Source organism: Equus asinus, chromosome 10, assembly GCF_041296235.1.
Source record: "Equus asinus isolate D_3611 breed Donkey chromosome 10, EquAss-T2T_v2, whole genome shotgun sequence".
In the NCBI taxonomy this organism is placed as follows: Eukaryota; Metazoa; Chordata; class Mammalia; order Perissodactyla; family Equidae; genus Equus; species Equus asinus.
This window is the reverse complement of record NC_091799.1, coordinates 20,261,063-20,283,239: the sequence shown is the minus strand read 5'-3', so window position 1 is coordinate 20,283,239 and position 22,177 is coordinate 20,261,063. Positions and strand designations below refer to the sequence as shown.

The 22,177-nt window shown below is 37.2% G+C and overlaps 1 protein-coding gene across 5 annotated transcripts in view; it reads right to left on the bottom strand.

Annotated features, from left to right (window-relative positions):
• SCAI (suppressor of cancer cell invasion) overlaps positions 1-22,177 on the bottom strand; it is a 143,403-nt gene that overhangs the window by 24,592 nt on the left and 96,634 nt on the right. For all 5 annotated transcript variants that reach the window (XR_011506239.1, XM_044778786.2, XM_044778784.2 and 2 more), the window contains 9 exons: positions 21,278-21,376; positions 16,340-16,436; positions 14,721-14,819; positions 14,413-14,565; positions 13,115-13,216; positions 12,765-12,866; positions 11,947-12,025; positions 9,912-10,011; positions 8,096-8,177 (listed from right to left, as the gene is read on the bottom strand). Coding sequence is in view for 4 of the 5 variants with exons in the window: in XM_044778786.2 (XP_044634721.1) it covers positions 8,096-8,177; positions 9,912-10,011; positions 11,947-12,025; positions 12,765-12,866; positions 13,115-13,216; positions 14,413-14,565; positions 14,721-14,819; positions 16,340-16,436; positions 21,278-21,376 (913 nt within the window). In the remaining variant the exon portion in view is untranslated. The remainder of the gene's footprint in view (positions 1-8,095; positions 8,178-9,911; positions 10,012-11,946; positions 12,026-12,764; positions 12,867-13,114; positions 13,217-14,412; positions 14,566-14,720; positions 14,820-16,339; positions 16,437-21,277; positions 21,377-22,177) is intronic.

Genomic DNA, 22,177 nt, shown 5'->3' with positions numbered 1-22,177 from the left:
GCTGAGGCAGCGTCCCACATGCCACAACTAAAAAGGACCCACAACAAAGAATATACAACTAGGTACTGGGGGGCTTTGGGGAGAAAAAGGAAAAAATAAAATCTTTAAAAAACAAACAAACAAAAAAAGTACTTTTAGTGTTTCTCTAAGTACAAAGTTGGCTACTTAACATAGAAGCTCTTTATCACAGGCTGAGCTTTTTTTCTGTTAAGAATTAGTAATGAATTTTATTAGATTTTACAAAATGACCATCAAGATAAGCACGTGATTTTCTTATTTATCCTATTGACATAGTATACAATATTGATTGATTTTCAATATTGATTGATTTAACCTTCATGCATGATTCAGGTAAACTCTTTTGGTAGATTATTCTACCAATAGGTCTATTTTACTAGTATTTTATTTAAATTTTTCTAATCTACAATTATAAACTAATCTGGAGTAAAGTTTTCTTTGGTGTGCTATTTTTGTCTTGAAATAGTGTCACTATCATAATAACTCCTATCATTTACTGAGCGCTAACTACTTTCTAGGGACTATCCTGGCTTCTTAGATCCTAACCTGTAATCTTAACAATCCTATGGGCTCAGTATTGCCAACTTACTTTACGGAAAAGGAAAAAAGAGGCTCAGAAAAGACCAAAGACATGCTCAAGGTCATACAAGTGTCTTGTGGCCTAATTGCTATAGAATGAACTGGATAGTTCTGATCTTTTTCATTGCTCTGGAATTGTGTACTTGACTCTAAAAGTTTCAAAGTATTTACTGGGAAACCCAGAAAGGCTGGAGCCATTCTTGTGGGGAAGAGGAGATTACTTTGATCATTTTCTTCTATTTCATATCGTATGATTGGGCTCTTCAGATCTCCTTCTTATGGCCATTAGATTTTTTTCTCCCACGAAATTATCTATGTAACTGAGACTTTCAAACATCTTACCACTCTAAAGCAGTACATAATGTCCTTTTCTTCAATAAATACTCATTGAACCTAGAGACTAGACGTTGTTCCAGGTACCAGGGATACAGCAGTAAACAAAACAGATAAAAGAAAAAACTCTGTCTTCCTGGAGCTGACATTTAGATGGGGACAGAAGTGGCAGGTAGAGACCCACAGTGAACAAAGTAAGGAAGTAATATAATACCATAAAAAGTGACAAATGCTGCATATGGAAACACAGCATAAAGTATGGTTAGCAGCACAGACTTTACAATGAGATTGTGTTTAATTCCCAACTCAGCCACCTACCAGGTGTGTGTGTGACCCTGGACAAATTACTTAAATTTTTTGTGCCTTGGTTTTCTTATCAGTAAAATGGGGATAATAAAAGTAACATATTGAGTTGTGAGAGGATTAAATATGTGATTAAGTACTTGCAAAGTACTTAGAACAGCACATGGAACTATACAGAAGCTAACTATAGACTATTAAGAAAAATAAAGTAATAAAGGTAGATAAAGAGTGCTGGAGAGGCATCTAGTTTTAAATAGGGCAATGAGGGAAGAGCCTACCAAGAGGCTTCAGTTGATGAAACACCTGAAGAACAATGTGGGTATCTTTGGAAGAGGATTCAAGGCAGGGAGAACAGAATACAAATATGCTAAGCAGAAGACTACCAGGTACATCTGAGGAACAGCAAGATCAATGTGGCTGAATAGAACTGACTGACAGAGAGACTGGCAAGAGAGAAGATTAGCGATGCATTTGAGGGGAGGGAGGAGGTGTATGAGGGCAGATAAAGCCTTTACTCAGAGTGAGATAAGGAAACTGTGGAGATTTCGAGTAGAGAAGTGACATGATCTGACTTACAGGCACACTCTGTGGGGAGTGAGAGCAGAAGGAGGAAGACTAGTTAGGAAGGTACCGCAACCATTCAGGTGAGAGACGAGGCGGCATGGAGTGATGGCAGTGGAGGTGGTAAGATTCTGGATCTATTAGTTATAACCAAGAGGATTTCCGGAAATGGATGTGAGGTGTGAGGGAAAGAGGAGTCAAGTATGAAACCAAGGATCTCTTCTGGGGCAACTACGAAAGGATAATGGCCATTAACTGAAATGGGGAAAGCCGGAGGTGGAAGAAGTCTAGGAATTCTGTCTTGGGCATGCTAACTTTGCAATCTTTATTAGAATTACCAATTACAGATGTGGAATAGGCAGATTATATTTGAGTGTGGAGTAGCAGAGAGAGGTCTGGGATTGAGACATAAATTTGGAAATTGTCAACACAGAGATAGTAATTAAACTTTCATGATAGTCATGAAACTACAGTAGGGCACAAAGGGATTCAGTTGTAGCTGGAAAAGAAAAGGAAGGGTTGAGCCCAGGGGACTCCAGCCATAGGAGGTCAGAGAGATGAGGAAAAACCAACACACAGGACTGAGAACATAAACTGACTCCTGACTTCTTTTGCCCTGAGGAAATGGAGCAACATGAATTTAGGTTTTAAAGACCTTATCCAGGAGAAGGGGACAGAAATCAGAGTTCAGTGTCTGCCTAAGATAAGGGTCTAAGGAAAACTGCCCCTGGTAAATTGGAATCCCACAGGGCTACCAGCTGAGTGTAAGGATGAACCAAACCCAACTTCACAGCTTCCTCCCCTCCACACCCATTCCCTCAGGGGCCGCAAGGGACATTTGCTTGATGCTGAGCAGAGACAGAGAAACAAAACCAGCAAACAGTTCCTGAGGGTTGTAACTATAAGCCACCCCTTGTGCATGTTTGTACCCCAAATTCATACCACCTACGTAATCCCTAAAACATGGTCCTGAAATGGCGGTGCCCCCAGGTGTCCAGCAGAAGCAAATGCAGAGCCTCTGTGGATGAAAGCACCTTCATTCTAGGGCTTAGTGAATCTCTTACAAACAACTTCAAGGATAACGAGGAGAAACTAGTCAAAGATAATCAAACATACAAGGATACAAAAATAGCAAAGGGTATCTTTAAGCAGTAAAACCAGGTTTCCAGCCTAAGAATTATCAGACAGATAAAAAATAATAAGTATGCTTATTAAGTTTAAAGAAATAAAGAACAAACTTGAAAATAGAAAATAGGACAATGGATTATTTTAAAAAGAACCACACAGAACTTCTAGAAGTGAAAAATGCCACAGCCAACATAAAACTCAATAAATGAATTTAATAGCAAGTTAGTCACAGCTAAAGAAAAAACTTGTGACCTGAAAGATAGAGCAGAAGAAATTATCCAAATCTCAACCAGAGAAACAAAAAGAGAAAAAACAGAAGAGAGGTCAGAGATGTTACGTATATACATAACCAGACTTCCAGAAGGAGCTGAGAGGGAGGCTGGGGTGCAGCCAACGGCTGAAGAGATAGTGGCTGAGAATTTTCCAGCAATAATGAAAAATTCCAACCTAATCCCAACAGGTTAAATGTAAGGAAACAAAACCTAGAGGTATGAGAGTATAATTGCAGAACGCCAAAAACAAAAAGATGGTCTTTCAAAGTAGCAAGAAAGAAATGGAATGAGTGAGGCTAACTGGCAGAAGAGCTCTTACGTAACCTTGTCATGAAGGTGAATGCCTTAACAGACCGCAGCAATGTGCAGCCTAAAGTCAAATACTTCAGGACGAGGCTGTTTAGATAAATACGACTCTTTTGAGAAATGCGTAAGTCATGTTCACTGGCAGGGATCCAGCTCTGTCATAGATATTTAAATACTCAAAGTATTTTCTTCTTCCAAAGAAAAGAAAGCACGATGAAGTATCGCAGAACGACTAGGGGATTTTTCTTACTCCCACTAGTACGACATCACTACAGACAAAGCCACTTCAACCTGCTTATTCCCTGATGGAAATCTGAAAGCCAAATGTGGACCACACTCGTGACACAGATCTTGGCATTTCAATCACTCTCCTCTGGAATGAGGCTTAGACTAGCACGCAAAGCTCCTCTTTTCCTAGTGCGGAAAAACCTTGGGCTTTGGAATGAGAAAGACTGCTGGAACCAATTAGGCAAGATACTCAACCTCCATAGGCAGTTTCCTCAACTATAAAATAAGGATAATAGTGCCTATCTTCATTTAACCATTCCACATATTTTATTAAGAATCTTTTAAGTGTGAGGCACTTGGGACATAACGATACATGTATATACAAATAAAAACACACACAGACTTTAGAGAAAACAGTATAACACTGAGAGTCAGACCATTACATCCCGGGGAGAATGGTTGAGTCAGCTCTGGTGACTATGACCAGACCACGATACCAACATCAGAGATTACCGAACGAAATGGCCCGGCAAGACTGTCACGCTGAGCAGCTCAGTGTGACAAGCCCTATCCACACCCTCGGAGAGTCTGATCATTTTGCTAGCTTCCACTCTTAAATCTGAGCAGATGAGCAAAAATTATGATACTCTGAGGAAAGTCTCTAATAAGAAACATACAGGCAAAAACAGAAAAAATCAACATGGAGGTAACAGGTACCATTCAGGGAGAATTTTAAAAATGATCACTCATATTCTCAAAGGTAAGAGAAGATATTTCACCTAGGATAAAAACCAAGTTATACAGAAATGTACACGTGAAATTTATATAATGTTATAAACCAATGTTACTGCAATAAAAAGCCAAGATAACTACATATGTATATGTATGTAAGTTTTATACACACATGTACATCTACATCTTTATGAAAGAAACATCTAGAGAACAAATAAAAGATCTCAATAAAAGGGTTAGAAGACAAATGTAAGGGAATTTCCTAAATAACAAAAAGACCAGAAGGTGAAAAGTAAAGGGCAAGAAAACCAGAGGACTAGACCAGGAGGTCCGCTAGATGAACGGCAAAAATTCTCAAAAGACAGAACAGAGAAGACGGAGGAGGAAATCAACAGAACAGCTCAAGAAAACGGGCAGAGTTTCCAGACTGAAAGGACTCGCCAAGCACACACCAAGCACCATGGTTAAAAGCAGACCCAGACCAGGGCACACTGTTAAGTAGCTGAAAAACACTGGGGACACAGAGAGGATTCTATAACCTTCCAAAGACTGAAAACAGGTCACATAAAAGAATCCAGAATTAGAATGCTTTGTACCTCTGAAGACATACTGGAAGCTAGAAAGCAATGCAAAACAGTGCCTTCCAAATTCTGAAGGGAAATAATTTCTAATCTATACCAAAACCATCATTAAAGTGTGGGGGTAAATTAAAGACATCTGCAGACGTGCAAGACCTCAAATATTTAACTTCACATTCACCCTTTCCCAGGAAGCTACTACAGCAGATACTACACCAAAATGAGAGAATAAACCAAAATAAGAGAATAAATGAAGAGTGTCCAAGAGGAAGACACAGGATTCAGGAAACGGGCTCCAACACAAAAGAGAAGTGAAGAATTCCCAAGACAATAATGAAAGAGATTCTGGCGTGAGAGGTGTGTAGCATGTGGAGAGGGCACCAGTGCAGTGGCTCTGGGAGATAACTCATTAAGCAGATAAAATTAAGAGACTGACGCACCTGAACAACCTGAAAGAAGATTTAGACAGTTACTGAGGAGACTGGGGTTGAACCAGTAATAAGCTCAGAAGAAAACAAGGGAACAAAGATAGACAATCACCTGCTCCAGGAAAAGGAGAAAGTTGCATAGAACTAGGAGAAAAAGGTTACTACGTGGCTTAGCTGTTAAAAGCATTTTATAGTCCTAATAATAGCACTAAATATTCAGTGAATCAAAATTATGATCTAAGTCTATTGTGTGGATAAAAGGATGTAAAAGATATAATTCTGAGTTGGGGATAGGAAGAGGGAAGAGAGCTGAATTTCTCTTCCATAATGAAAAATCAATACATAATGGCTAAAACTGAAGCATCAAGAAATATCAATACCAGTATGTTGTTTAGAAAAATGGTGGTTAAATACCAAAAAAATCAGCTAAAAAATATGTAAATGGTGGCCTCTGGGAAGAGGCAAACAGGAGTCGGGCAAGAGAGCAGGAGCCTGCTGTTTTAGTAACACTGGGTGGAACCTGTTGACCGAGCGGCTCTCACCCTGACAACACACTGTAATTATACTGCTAACCTGACACTCATTCCAGGTCAAGCGCGTCAGAATCGCCAGAGTTGGGGCCCAGGTACAAGCGGTTTTGAAAAGGTCTCTGAATGTTTCTGAAGCAGAGAAAGAGCTGAGAACTACAGTTTTAAACTATATGCATGGTTACTTGCATCTAAATGAAGCAACATTTAGAAAACACATATATGTTCATAAAACATACACATGAAACAAAGTAGGTGCTCAAGAAATAATACATCAGATGCCCAGTTCTCCTTTTTCATTAGAAACTTGCAAAATGGTAATTTAAGACTTTTTACACATGCTTTGTGGGAAAAGAAAATATCACACACCTTCATATGTTAACACAGAGAACTGCATATTTGATTTAGAGGCATTAAATAGTACTAATTTTTACAAAGACCAAACTAGTCTGTGCCATACTCTGATTTGCCCATTGCATACAGGCTCCCCATTTCATTTCTGAAGATCAGTATGTTCTGGATAATTTAATTTTTTAGGGGGATGATGCTGCATGTGCCATCAAAAGCAAACAAACAAAAAAACCCTTCTATTCCACTGTTATCCTGGGTGTCAGAATATTGAAATCTAGAATTAAATTCTGATACGTAACTAAGTAAATACATTTCCAATTATGCATATGGCGTTTTTTAAAATCAGCATCCAACACTCATTCTAAATAGCACTATAAATAGCAGGCACATACAATGAACGGTATTCTTGAGATTATAAAAGCTAGTATCAAATAATGTCCAATTAAATTGAGAGAAATTAACAGATGGCTAAAATATTCTAAATGCATGCTAGATTCTATTAAGCAATACACTTGACCTGGCGTGTCAACAAATTCTGCCACAAACTGTAGCAAGTGATTCAGCTCCATGGACAACGACAGAATGCTTCTTTCGGATTCTGTGAAGATACAAAATGCCTGGACTCTTCTGGTTTTACAAGTTTAACTGAGGTAGCCAATAAACCTTTTCCGTCAGCAGCCTCCCGCCCCCTCAAAAAGATTAAAATCACACACATAATTTAAGAAAGTACGCAGCTAGTTTTCCTAAAAACAAAAGTTGTAATCTTAAACTTGACAAAATGGGTAGCAGGAAATAAGCTGAAAAATTTAGGGTGGGTTAAATGCTCTTGGAATTCAGACTTTAACAAGTGAAACCAAACATGAAAATTAGATGGGAAACATATGCTTGGGGTCAGCTCTCTTGGCTACCAGATATTTCCATTACTCTCTTGAAATAAACCTACTAATGTTTGCTTCTCCATCTAATTATGTGAACACTCACAACAGAAACAGTTTTAACTGGCAGATCTCAGCATATTTCTGAACACATTGTTCACTAATGAAATCTCCCAACCACATACAAATGACTTCAAAGATTCTGTTTTCATTTTCCTGTAAGTTCCTATAGTTTGAATTGTGATTTCCAACTTCAAAGTGTTTCACTGCTGGCATTCTTTGTACAATCATTGAAAACCACCGCTTCAATAGCAAACTATAAAACAAAGGCTTTTCAAGTTAGATCCCTGTTACTTATTTCAGCATTCAGGGCCCATCATTTTTTTACTTATTGTCACAGATTAAAAAAAAAATTAAGTGCATCTAAAACAATTTATGCCGATATTCAATGACCGTAACTGTATAACATGGGATGGAAATTTAACTTAAACTATAGCAGCTCAGTGTGTAGAAGGGGGAAGAGTCTGAAAACTGGAAAATAAAATTCGCCCATATATGTCTACCCCTATAAAAGAAAATGATTCTGGGTTAGATAACAAAAATAAACCTCCCACCAGAGATCTTGGAAATCTTGAATTTTTTTTTCCTGCAGGAGGATTTATTATTTTCCACTGAGTGTCCATTCATGCGTTTTCTTCTTGTTTCTATTCATAGCACCAGATCCTGACTAGCATGCACAACCTCAAAAGAAAAGAAAGACTAAATACAAACTGTAAAATTAAATAAAATAAAGCAAAATAAAAGGCACATGTTAAGATTGGTTACCTCAGGGTGGTGCCATAATGTGTAACGTGCAACAGCGCTCACGGAACTCACCTTATACGCAACGCTATTGGAGGAGTCCACAATGATGAACAGGGGCTTCCTTGTGAAAGGGTAGAGGTCTCCAGGGTGAAGGCTGGGAAAGCAACAACAGCGACAATGAATAATCATATAACTATACCCGCGAAGCCTCAGAAATCTTATTCTTCAGTGTGATCTGCTCACATCTCCCTCCCATCATAGCACTGAGAGAAAAACAAAGATTAATTAAGCAAAACACAAAAAAATGACTGCATTTACTGGAATAGACAACTTAGCAGTTTTATTTGGGAAAAATATTCAGAGATTATTATTATTCAAGAATAGTCAAGCTAAAAAGAAGTCTACGTATTTATAAATGAAGTAAATATACCAATGGAAATCTCAGAAGGCAGCTTTTAGGTACTTTAATATTTAAAAGCTCCTTCTAAGAACGTTTTGAAAATACGATGTAATAACACAACCAGATTTGTATTTCAATGAGTCTTTCAAAATCTATCTCTATTTTAAAGATTTTTAATATTTCAAGCTACATCTTAATATTGCAGACAATAAGCAGGGGCTCCCCTTTTACTGTTCTTTATGTCTCCTCTGGACATCTGCATCAGAATCATCAGGGTACTTGTTAAACATGGATTCTCTGGCGCACAGAAGATCTACTGAACTGAAGTCCAGCAACACGCGTTGGAGAGCCACTGCTTAAGAACGTCACAGTTTCGGTGTGCGTGCTCCTTCCCATGGCTTAGTGGACAATGTGTGTGTGTATAAATATTAATGGAAATGTCAATATAAATATATAAAATCATGTGTCAAAAGGCAATGTCATCAAACCTTGAAATATATTTCAAATACAAACTTTCCTAATACAAATCATTTACAACTAAGGTCAACGACAGCACCAACATATGGCTTGGGGGACCGTTAGCTATTATACATATAATTTGAAACATCTCCCTCTCTGCCCTTCCTTCCCCATTTCCTTTAAGATGAACAGTTGATTTTTATGTAAGGGGCTATTAGAAATGCAGTTTCAAACAATCCAGTTTCCTTTATAACCAGACTGCTATGTTTCAGCTAGAGAAATTCTAGAGCCAATAATGGCCCAAGCAGTGAATTATACTTGTGAGTTATACTTAGAAAAAGAGCAAACTGTCCTGGATGAAATCTACTTGAAATCATATAACCAACTTCATTTATACTTTGTCAAACTGACAGAACCTTATATTGAAAAGTTTGTACTGATGTTAACATGTATCATGCCCTGACATATTGTTTATCTATGTATATATTTACAGTCTCCTGCAACTTGAATGTAATTTTTACTGACATATCCCCAGTGACTGAATGGTATCTGACATATAATAGATACTCAATGAAAATTTTAAAAATAAATATCAGCCAAAAATTCTTTTCATTTTTTTGAGGAAGATTAGTCCTGAGCTAACATCTGCTGCCAATCCTCCTCTTTTTGCTGAGGAAGACTGGCCCTGAGCTAACATCTGTGCCCATCTTCCTCTATTTTATATGTGGGACGCCTACCACAGCATGGCTTGCCAAGTGGTGCCATGTCCGCACCCAGGATCTGAACCGGCGAACCCTGGGCCACTGAAGCAGAACGTGCGCACTTAACCGCTGCACCACCAGGCTTGCCCCCCAAAATTCTAATTCCCTAGTATAGTCAGAGCCTGAAATATTGCTGGAATCCAAATAAGTGTTATCAATGGTAGTCTGAGGGAACATTTTTAGTACCAGGAAAAAAGTCCCCATTTCACTTAATATTTTAGGAGAGAACTATAATTTTAACAATAGAAGGAGATACCAGAATACATACCAGTGCATTTCCTTGTGGGATTGATTTCGTTTATGGATGGCATCTCCATTTATAATATCCCGGTTACTATTAGTAAGTACCCCTCCAAAATCATAAGGACCTATAAAAACAAAGGGAAGAATCCTAGACTTCAACTGGAGAGTAACATTGATCTGATATTCAAATAGAAAGGTATTGTGTGAATCTCTCATTGATAGCAGTGGAAGACAATTACAAAACATTTTAACTACTTTAAAATTTACATTCTAGTTTAATGCAGTATTTAAATGACTTCAGCATGTTGCCTGTTTCAATATTTTAAAAAATCATTTAATTATTCATCAGTTCTTCAAACAGAATATAATGAGAAATGAAATAAGAATTTACTGCATCCCATTACTCTGGATAATAAAAGGTATGGAGATCCAGGGTGTTCAAAATGATCTTTATATTTCAAGCAAAATTAAAATCTCAAGTTTAACAAATTTAAGAAAGTTGCAGAATGAAGTCCTCATAACTTCTTTCCTTTTTTTTTTTTCTTGAGGAAGATGAGCCCTGAGCTAATACCCACTCCCAATCCTCCTCTTTTTTGCTGAGTAAGACTGGCCCTGAGCTAGCATCCGTGCCCACCTTCCTCTACTTTATATGTGGGACACCTGCCACAGCATGGCTTGAAAAGCGATGCATAGGTCTGCATCCAGGATCAGAACCAGTGAACCCCAGGCTGCCAAAGCAGAACATGAGAACTTAACCACTGCACCACTGAGCCAGCCCCAATAATTTCTTTAATATAATTTTAAGTGAGTCACTAATTGTAAAATCCAGGGAAAATTTTCAGTGGAACTCAAAAATTACCATTGACAAAAACTCGAAAGAAAAAACTTCCAAAACTTAAAAGAATTGCCAAATTTCATATGTGAAAAAATCCATTATTATTACTATCATATCAACCACTGCAGTTCTGGTTTTGAAGTAAGCCTTTTCCCACTGGTCATATCAGTTAGTTCAATTCTTATCTACATGGAATATTAACTGCAGGATGTTAAGAATAACCTCTCTCAAAGGACCACTCAGTTAGTAACTACGGTACTTTGAAAAAAGTAAGTAAAACAAGAGGTCAATATGTTAAGCAGGGGCCCACAAAATGATTCAACAGTATATATGTTATAGGACATGGAAATAATTATTTATAAATAAAAATACTAACTTTATTACAAAAAAAATTAAAGAAGTTCATGATTTCATGATTTTGCATCACTTTTAATGTTGTGTTATATTTTACCCCTTAAAAAAATCACTTCAATGAAAAGACTTTGAGATTTATTTTGTGTTGTTTTCATTCGAACACTTAAGAGGATTTGTAGGTCATGCAAGGAAGATGGCAGGGACATGCACTGTATAAAGGAATGCAGATTTCAACAAACAGATGAGGAGGAAATGTTAAGGATGTTTAAGAAACTTTTTTTTTGTCCAAACAAAGATTTAATTGCCTTATTTTACATCCAAGTTACTCATCTCTTCTGATCAATTTCATATATTCTGGACAGTTTTTTAAATTCTGAAATAGCATCCCAATATTTTACAGGTTGAATCCATAAAAACTAAAGAGAGGACTGAAAACAAAATCATGACAAGGACTTGAACTTTCACAGTTATAAAACTGCACTGATTTCTACAAAGACTTTCAGCCCCAATGAAGCCGCTGACCAGATTCCCTAATGCAGTGAAAGCTCTAAAAAAGTCAATGATGTGAAGCTGATGACTAGGCTTGGTTACATACACACATATATATAACGTGATTTTGGCCAATTGGACAGTAAAGTCGCATTTAGGATGTGAATTTGCTGATAATTTGTGAACTTCATCATACAATATTTCAGCAAATAAAACAGACTGGGGTATCTACAAGATTGCCAATTCAACAAATAGACCAGGTTTCTAATTTGGAAGCCTTTCTAGAAAGCTTGAGATGGTCTGTGGGGTGAGGGCCACTGTCTTGTAGAAAATGAAGAGAATTCAAGCCCTGCTCACAATAGGGAGCATTCCTTTATTGTACCTTCACTATCAGAACGACCTGTGGGGAAAACGCCAGTGGCTGACAGGTAAATCAGAAGCACACTATTGGCAGGCAGCTCCTGAAATGGAAGAAAATCACATATACAAAACAACAAACAGAGAAAATAACAGTTTTACTTAAAGTTCACGATACTACAAAGTAGTGGGAAAAACAATAAGCTAATTTAACATATTATTGTCTTCTCCAAGAGAAGAGTCACTCTTGTTGGTTCCAACTTATACCTGTCTACACAGCAAAGATTCATTACTAATCTATAATCTGTAACCATTGCCAAAAGTTTTGAAGACATTCTCTGCTTCAAAACTCCCATCATTTAGAGAATGTTCTCTGAATAACTTGAAATGGAGCAGTAAAGATCCTTACTATAGGTATAAAAGACAAAGTCCCATGCATGGCTTTCTCTGTATAAACTTTGGGAGGAAGTCCCTACTTCTCATAGCTCCTTCAGATGACCAAAATGTTCCCCAGAGCTGTTTGCATATATTATAAGCTTATGCAACCTGCTCCTGTTTTTTAGTTCTGCATTGTAGTAGTTACGCCTAAAGTAGTTTAGTATAAAAATCTGGAGGAAGGAGAATGATAGTCAATATCCTCATTAATTAATGGTAAGAAATATTCATAACATCACGAGCAATTTCCATTCCAAAAATAGCTATGATTAGGATATTCTAATGGGAGTTTTCGTTTTCATGTTTTACCTAAATTCTTGACTCAGATATTCGAAGAGAAGAGTGACTCTCAGATTCTACTTAGGGCACACTTTCCCCATACAGTAAAAAGTACTGGGTCATATATACCTTAAAAGATGCTGCTAAGAACGTGTAGAGTTGGCTGAAGGTTGGTTTGTACAGCAGATACTTGTGGGGGTTTTCTCGTCTGGTAGGCTTGTCAGCTGATTCCTATATTTACACACAGAAAACAAGACACACAAGCTGTATTTGACAGATGAATTATCAATGCTTTTTTTTTCTATCCTCTTCATCAAATATCTTGTTTTTGCTCAGCATTACTGTTACACTCATCTATTTCTCCTATGTGTCATCAAGAGAATTCTTCATTTGCACTCCTGGCATTTGCTGAACCATACATTCCATGAGGAGCAGGAGCAGCACGAGTGTTAGCAAAACTGCAAATGTAAGAAGTTCACCTGCATTCCTGGCTTATTCATCTGGGAAGCTAAATTCATTGGCTCCCTTTCCAGGGCTTGTAACATCCGGAACATGTCAACAGTTAGTTCACTGAACTTAACCTGCAAGGAAAACAAACCTGACCGTTAACGTGGTACGCAGACCTTGAAGTCTTTAATTGTATTATTACTCTTGACATTCATGTGTACTTTATGACTCTGGGTGTTTTATTCTCCAGTATTTTATTATGAAAAATTTCAAATGACAGAAAATTGAAAGAATTATACAGTGACACCTGTATGCTCATTATCTAGATCCTATAACATTAACATTTTTCTATATTTGCTTTATCACGTTATCTATCTATATATCTATCAATCTATCAATTTCCTCAGGTATTTTTACAAACAAAAAGTAGTCATGTAAACACAGAGATCTATATTAGGTCCTATAAAATATGCTAACTTTTGGCAGAACAGCCAGGCTGAAAACAGCTATGGCCTACATTTTATAACCTGTCCCTTATGTTTTGGCACTATAGAATGATACTACAGTATCCTGTTCTACTCTGAATAACACTTCTATAGAACTTTAGGAAGGCAATATTTTAATTTACAGAAAAATGTTTTAATTTAGAAATTTGCAAATTAATGGCTATAAAAGCAAAAATTGGAGAACTAGACAAAGTTAACAAAAATGACTGGTGTAAGGGAAGGACCCAAAATTTAAATTTGTGCAAATAATGCGTATTAAAAACGTATTCTCTGGTGACTTTTCCAATATACCATAATTTCCAGTACATTAAATCCTCATCATATGGGACTGTTCTGTCATGAAAAAATAGCTGAAATTTGCTTTTGACAAATGTACTTAAAAATAATTCCTCCCCACTTTTTGCCTGATTGTAAAAGTAATACACAGATTTAGAAAGTTGTAAGAAAGAAAATAAAAATCACCTATAATTCTGCTATTCAGAGATAAATCTTTTATGATATTGGTAAGTTTCTTGCTAGTCTTTTTCCTGCACGTATATGTATGTAGACATTTTAACATATATGAAATAATTCTGTTTACAAAGTTCCATAACAAGTTTATTTTCTCTTACCATATCACAAGTATCTTCCTTTGTGATTAAAAATTCTTTCTAAACCATTTAAATGTCTGTAATATAGTCCATATATGGACACAGCATAATTTAATTAACCATTTCCTCACAAATGGATGTTAGGATATTTACAGGGAAATAATAATTCTGTAATAATCAAAAGCACTATTTTTCCAAGTGCATTTTAAGCATAATTCCTCCACAATTCTTTACCTGGTTATTACAATTACCAATAATGAGCGCATCGGCCAGAGACAACTGCCCCACGATCATGCCCTGTTCCAGCAATGGGGCTCCTGTCTCAGCAAGGCGATTAGACGTGATCACAATGGTGTTGTCATCATTTAATACCATTACAGGGTCCGCCTGTGGAAAAAAGCAATAAATAATGGACAGCCAAGATGAAATGTCAATATAAGAAATTATTCCTTCCTCTTGACATATACACATGATAAAAATGTATACCACATAGGCATTTACTTGTCCATCATTATGAGAACCTTTCTGGTCAAAAAACTGACCTCAATGAAAGCTGCTACTTCTTGAAGCACCAAGTTCCATTCCACCTGATCTTCAGTATTAAAGCGGTGAGTGTAATCTTCAATTTCATCGGACAATTCCTGATTTTAAAATACCACAAAGAAAAATGGTTATGGAAAAAAACATAAAAATAGATTGCTATAGTGTATCATATTCCTGGCAGAAATTGATATAGTTAAGAAGTTTGATTATTATCAATATACAGTCCCAATTATAGCCCAAAACAAAGAATGAAAACTACATGGATTTGCTTCAAAAATCAAAAACTCCAGAATGACACACATCAATAAGATCTTCGGAGAGACCCACAGTGACCCGGGTCTACTCACTGCTATTAACAACTATCAATTTATTAATAGAAAACTCTTGTGGGGCCAGCCTGGTGGCGCAGCGGTTAACTGTGCACGTTCCACTTTGGCGGCCTGGGGTCCGTTGGTTCGGATCCCAGGTGCGGACATGGCACTGCTTGGCAAGCCATGCTGTGGTAGGCGTCCCACATATAAAGTAGAGGAAGATGGGCACAGATGTTAGCTCAGGGCCAGTCTTCCTCAGCAAAAAGAGGAGGATTGGCAGATGGTTAGCTCAGGGCTGATTTTCCTCAAAAAAAAAGAAAAAGAAAAGAGAACTCTTGTAACAGTTACAAATAAATACTGTTTAGCTGATTTTCTTTGGATTTATATCATCCTGTTTTTTGGAAATAGTCTTATTAACAACTGGAGGTGGAAGACAACAGAGAAGGACTTGTCAAAATTAGCATGTTACACTTGAATACCAAAAATTAAGAAGTATGCCATTGAAACCACAAACTGAATACAGAGTGCCACTAGAACGCAGGATGCAACAATTATAGTTATTAAGTGGATCCTGAATGCAGTTAACTCTTAATTATCTGAGTTAATGAAGTTACCCAGGTTAATGAAGGACAGAGACATGCAGACATACTAAAGGGACGGAAAAACCAAAATTCATTCACAATACCTTTGTAAAACATTATATACTTTTTTTGACCTGACCTTTCAATTATTTTCTCTTAAACTAAATATTTTAACTTTCATTTGCATTTCCTAACCATCCACTGATGTGGATGATAAAATGTAAAACATGCTGAAGAGATAAAAGCAAGGAACTAAGATAATTATCTCTGATTAGTGAGTGTTTGAAATATGAAGAGAATTGGAAAATTTTGTTATCATTACCCTTGTCATAAGCTACCATATTCTGAATGTTGTAATAATTTAGATATATCAAAAATTATTTTTACCTGAATCTATTTTTATTTATTTATTTTTTTGAGGAAGATTAGCCCTGAGCTAACATCTGCCGCCAATCCTTCTCTTTTTGCTGAGGAAGACTGGCCCTGAGCTAACATCTGTGCCCATCTTCCTCTACTTTATATGTGAGACGCCTGCCACAGCATGGCTTGATAAGCAGTGCGTAGGTCTACACCTGAGATCTGAACCGGTGAACCCCAGGCCGCTGAAGCAGAACGTGTGAACTTAACCACTGTGCCACCAGGCTGGTCCAAAATCTATTTTTAAAAAACAAAATTACCCATACACAATCAGAGATTAGGATTTTGATTATTTTAAAGGACACTTACCTTCACCAGATCCTTCACAACATCCATTTTGTTGAGAAGAAGACAAACTACTATAAACCTCGCATAGTATCGTAGCTTCTTAACTACCAACTCAGGTCTACGGTAGATAAATGGAAAATTACTCATTAGATTAAAAAAGGAAAGATGCTTTTTGATTTTTCCAACTTTCTGATAGCTTTTAAGCTCTTTGATCCTATTTGGCACAGTTATAAACATTTCTGCACATAACTTACACTCTTTTAACACATTTCTTACTCACTGATTCATTATGTTGTTCACTCATATATTCAATCACTGAACAAACATCTAGAACTTCGATGCATCAGACCTGATGCTACGTGCTGAAAGCAGAATGACAAACAACAAACAACTATGGACATGGCCCCTTCTTCACAGCTCTTACAAAAAGAAAAGTACTAAAAATGTTGACGAGATCAATACTTAAAATACAGTGGAATAATTATAACGATAAGAGAAATAAAGGATGCTATTTGAGCCTAAAGGACTGGATCTTGGGTGCCAGAAGGCTTCCTAGAAAGTAATGTTTAAATCAAGACTACAAGGAAGAGTAGAAGACGACAGGCAGGAAAATAGGAGGTGGAAAGAGGTCCCGGAAGAACATTCTTTGTTTTGAAATCTTACTTTTCTGACATTAATATAATCAAGCCAGTTTTCTTACACTTACTGTTTGTATGCCGTATCTTTTTCTATCACTCTACTTTCAAGCAGCTGTGCCTTTTTATTTTAACACATCTTTTGTAGACTGTGTATAGTTAGGTCTTACTTTTCCAACCACTTTGACAATCTCTGCTTTGTCCACTCAGGTACTTGGACCATTTACACTTAATGATATTGTTACTTTGGGTGGGTGGGTGTGTGTCTCCCACCTTGCTATTTGTTTTCCAATTGCCCCTTCTGTGCCTGTGTTCCTCTATTGCTCCTTTCTTGCTTTCTTTTGTTAATGAAATATACTGTAGTGTCCCACTTTACATCCCCTGTTGGCTTCTTACTTATATCTCCTCATTATTGTTCTTTTAGTGGTTGCTAGGAGCAGCAATACGCATCCTTATCAAAGGCTATTTCCAATCAATTTTGCGTCCTTTCATACCTGATCCTTTATGCTTATCCCTTATCAATTCAACCCTGACATTCCCAATTTCCACTTCCTACATTACAAATATAATAACCTTACAACAGTATATTCTTGACATTTTCCATAATAGAATTTTTTAAAAATCCTCTTTGATCCATGAATTATTTAGAAATGTGTCCACTAATTGACTAATTTATTGACTTTTAAAAACTATGTTTTCATTCTTAATTTTTAATAAAATGGCCCGAAGGTTAGAAACATATACTTGAAGTTATCAAAACCTGTTTTGTGGCAAGTATAAGTCAATTTCATACAAGTTTAATATCAGCTCGAAAATGATGTACATTCACATATTGTTGCATGCAATTTTATGCACATTAGAACAACTTTTTAATTATGCTACTGAAATCTTTTAATTTGTCTTCTTGATAAATTATTAAGTATGGTATATTAAAAATTTCCATGTATATTAGACCGTTTCTCAATTTCCCCCCTGAAAATATGCCATCTTTTGCTTTTTTTATTATAATGCTACATTATTGGGCATATACAAGTTTAAGATTTTTATACTTTCCTGAGTTGCTCCTTTTTATCTTTATGAAGTAAACCTCTATCCTTAATAACATTTTCTGCCTTAAATATAAATAATGTACACATAAATATAGCAGCATTTCTTCCCCTTAGTGTCTGTCTCATTTATGTTTTTCTGTGTACCTTATATCTTAGGAGGATATCTTGTAAACAGCATATTATTGGATTTTTCTTAAAAACGCATACTGATAATCTTTGACCTAGGAAGTGTAGATCACTCTCATTTACTGTGATTACCAATGTGCTTGGACTTGCTTCTACTTTATTTTGTGCCAATCATGCTTTTTAGTATACATTCCTTTTCTACCTTTTATTGTAATGATCATAATTTTACTATTCGCGTCCCTCCCCCTTCTACCTATTTCGAAGTTACCCATTCTCCTTATGTTCTTTAAAATATTTTTCTTAATATTTTAACAAGCAAACTTTACTTGTTCTAAGCTTCTTCTGAATAATAAATGGATCTTATTAGTGTGATCTAATTCTTTCTCTTCTTCCATGTTATTTTCATCCAGGATTTGGTCCCATTTTATCTTGATAACCTCAATTAGTCATTATTACAATGATTACTGTCTCATGAAGTCTGTGCTTCTTTAGGAAACAAGGGGATAACTTTTTCTCACCAATCGTTGTATACCACCCCTTCCTTCTAGTTTCAACTTTCCTCTTCCTGGAAAAATCCTTTACATCAGCAAACCAACCACTCCCCTGTGAAAAGTCATCCTGTGACCCTCACTGGAAAGGTCGACATCAGATCTCCCTTATAAACGCTACTACTAGGAAGTGTCAAGGTCTTCAAGTTTAGATTCACGTTTCCTGCTATAAAAAATTTCAATACTGTCACCACTAGAGTTGATATCATGATTCTCTTGACAAAGTTCTTCTTGCACTCCAGAATTGCAGCTTTTTCCAACCTGCCAGGCCCACTACTTGTAGGTCACCAACTCTTTAAGTATATAGCTGCGTGAGAAATGTTTTTCCAGGTGGCTAGCTGCAAAATCTCCCCCAACTTCAGTGCGCTCAGAAACTTTACCTTCTCCACCTCTAACTCTGACCAGGTTCAGCCTCAGTCATGTGCAACAGCTGGGGTTTGCAGCTCCCAGGACAAGTGCGTAAGTGGTAACGTCTCCTCTACTGAGCAGGATGAGCCCATGGCATGACACATTCTGAGAGTTATCTATGCTTAGTGACAGGCAGTCACGCTGCTGACTGCTGGAACATACCATTCCTCCTGGCTTTGACACAATCCTTAGGTACTGAGACAGTGCAGAAAGAACTCGCCCCTTTAAGGAGAGATTTTTTAAAGCAACTGTGAAATTGTGGAATACCTTCTTACTTAGCTTTAATCTAGCGGCTGCTGATTTTAGCAGCTGTTGCTAACTGCCACCTTGACTGGCCCCCTAGCCCTGTGTGAACTAAGAAACAAACCACCTACAAATTGAACAAAGGCCACCCTAAGGTACAGGGAACAAGGTCAAGATTCTGCACGCTGGATTGTCCTTTGATGCTAAGTTAGTGGCCCCAAGAGATTTTGTCATCTTGGTTCCAAATAATTCCACTTCTGTTCATCTGCCCTGCTCTAGGAGGCAGCACAGGAAAACAATTCATATGTGGTGTTTGCTATTAGGATAGGAAATGATTTTAATAAATTAAACTGCTGGGTTTTAAGCCAAGGGGCCCAAGGCCAATTTGCAAATTAGAAAATACAGAACAGTGAATTGAACAAGTTATTTCACTGCTGCTTAAAATAGCTCTTTGCTTCTATGTCTTTTCCATACTGATAAATTGTTACATAGCCCTTTTGCACTTTAAGAGATACAATTTGTCTTACCAAGAATTCAGATAAATCATATATATATGCAAAAAACAGGGGGGGAGGTTGGAGGAAATATATCTGTAGTGAAAATATGTGAAGCAAACCATAAGAAAATCTGAAGGAAAAGTAACAGATGGAACTTCTGATAGAACAGCGAAGTAACACAATGACCAAAAGACCTTGGGGGGAAAATGCAGAATTCAGCATCTACACAGCTTACTTGTATCAAAAGAAACTCCTCCAGACAAGTTTGAACATGATTTGCAAGGGAATGAAGGGGATTTACAAGAGTGGGGCTTTCCAAAAATGTTGCTGTTTAGCTGGAAATCGAATGATAGCCAACCACAAAGTGTTCTCTAGAAAAATATGTGAAAACCATGTTTTCTTCTATTGCTAAGAAAATATAATCTTTCGCTGTATAACAACTCTGAGTTCTGTCGCTGGCAGCTGAGAACATTCAGATCTTCTATGCCTGAATTCTCTCTTCCAATAATTCTAGGAATGCCAGCAACAAAGCTTCTTGAGCAGCTCCCTGATTTCTTCAATAATTCCATCCTCATATGGAATTTATAACATCACAGTCTGCCTGTGCCCCAAATATGTCTGTAACTCCCGGGAGAAGACAACCTCTGAAAGGGAAAGAGCACACCTGCACACCTTCTTCTCTTGTTTCTTCCTTCACTCACCCAAGCATCTACCACACCATATACAATAAATGCTCAATAGATTACTACTGGGAATGAAAAACACGATTTTTTCTCCCTAACGATGGAGCTATAAAACTGCAAAACAGTACTGGGTTTATAAAAGAAAATTTGAACAGCATTAGCAGCCTTTTCTTTAGTCCTTCATGACAGTTGTCAACAGGCTTTTGAAGGCATGTGAAATACGATCATACAGGCCGGGGCCGAGTGGTTACGTTTCACTGGTTCGGATCCTGGGCGCAGACAGGGCACCGCTCGCCAGGCCAAGCTGAGGCGGCATCCCATATGCCACAACTAGAGGGACCCACAACTAAAATATACAACTATGTACCAGGGGGCTTTGGAGAGAAAAAGGAAAAATAAAATCTTCAAAAAAGAAAAAGAGATCATACAGCTAAAAAGAACAAAGGTTATCAGTTAAGCCTCACTCCGGAGTTGTTTCTTTTCTATGAAACTTTGTGTGATCCGATCTTTCATAAAGAACTGATCCGCCCTCCTCTGTGCTCTGACTCTATCTGGGACTGTGACATCTCTTACAACATCGACAATATCTATTGCTTTTAGGTAACATACCCCTGTATGTTTAAGAAGGCCAAGGATAGAGTAGGTACTCACTAAAGCCCAGTAAATGAATAAAAGTTATAAACAAATATGTTTTTCTGCATAATTTCCACACACACTAAAAATTTTGAATATTTTATCTTCCTCTTTCTAAAAACATAGTGGGTGCATACCTGTCCTCTTTATTGACTTGAGAATAATAGGATCTCTGTCTGATCGCAGAATAGAAGGAGAACGCCTCATTCAGATAGCTGGTCTCAGATGTGCGTAGGCTATGAGAGAAAAATATCCTTAAATTTGACAGTGTCTCAAACTCTTTACCATGATAAATATTTGTTCCATTATTCTTCTATTCGTCTACATGAGGGGATGGGAGTGACTCTCCTAAATCTGAATCAGCAAAGCAATAATCATATCACCCTTAAAATGTGTAAATAATAATCGAAAAGAAATACCTGCCCGCTGCTCCCAGGCCTCCCCTGATGGCACCCCAAGTGCACACTATTCTCATTCCTCAAAGGGACTCCCCAGACAGCATTCCACCCAGTTCAATCTCTCTCTCCAGCACCAGAGCCTCCATGACCTTCCCCAAATCTATACAGTCACGTGTCCTTTGGCCCTTTAGCTTTTCCTCACAGGACTCAGAAATGCACTAATCCATATTAATCTTCAGAGGATGCAATGAATTAGGTTCTCTGTTTAACATTTCTAGTTTTACAAGGGACTTCTTAAGAAAATATTCTACCCAAGAGAGTGATTCTAATGGTGGGAATTTTGGGTAGCATGCCAAAAGACAGGGAGGGGAAGGAATTTTCTGGCCTATTAAATTACAAATGGTCCAAGTCTTTTTATGGTATACCTGATATTACTTCATGATAATGAGAGCTAGATTCCTAAAAGGAGTTCTCTTCTTCCCTTGACTCATGGGTGGGACTATATAGATGTCATTGCTCTAAGGATATAATCAAAAGTATCTTTATGCACTTCATGTGAGCTTTCAGACATATGCTAGAAGTCTGAGTTTTCAAGTATCCTCCTGAAAACCACTCAAACACACGAGCTATGACATGTCT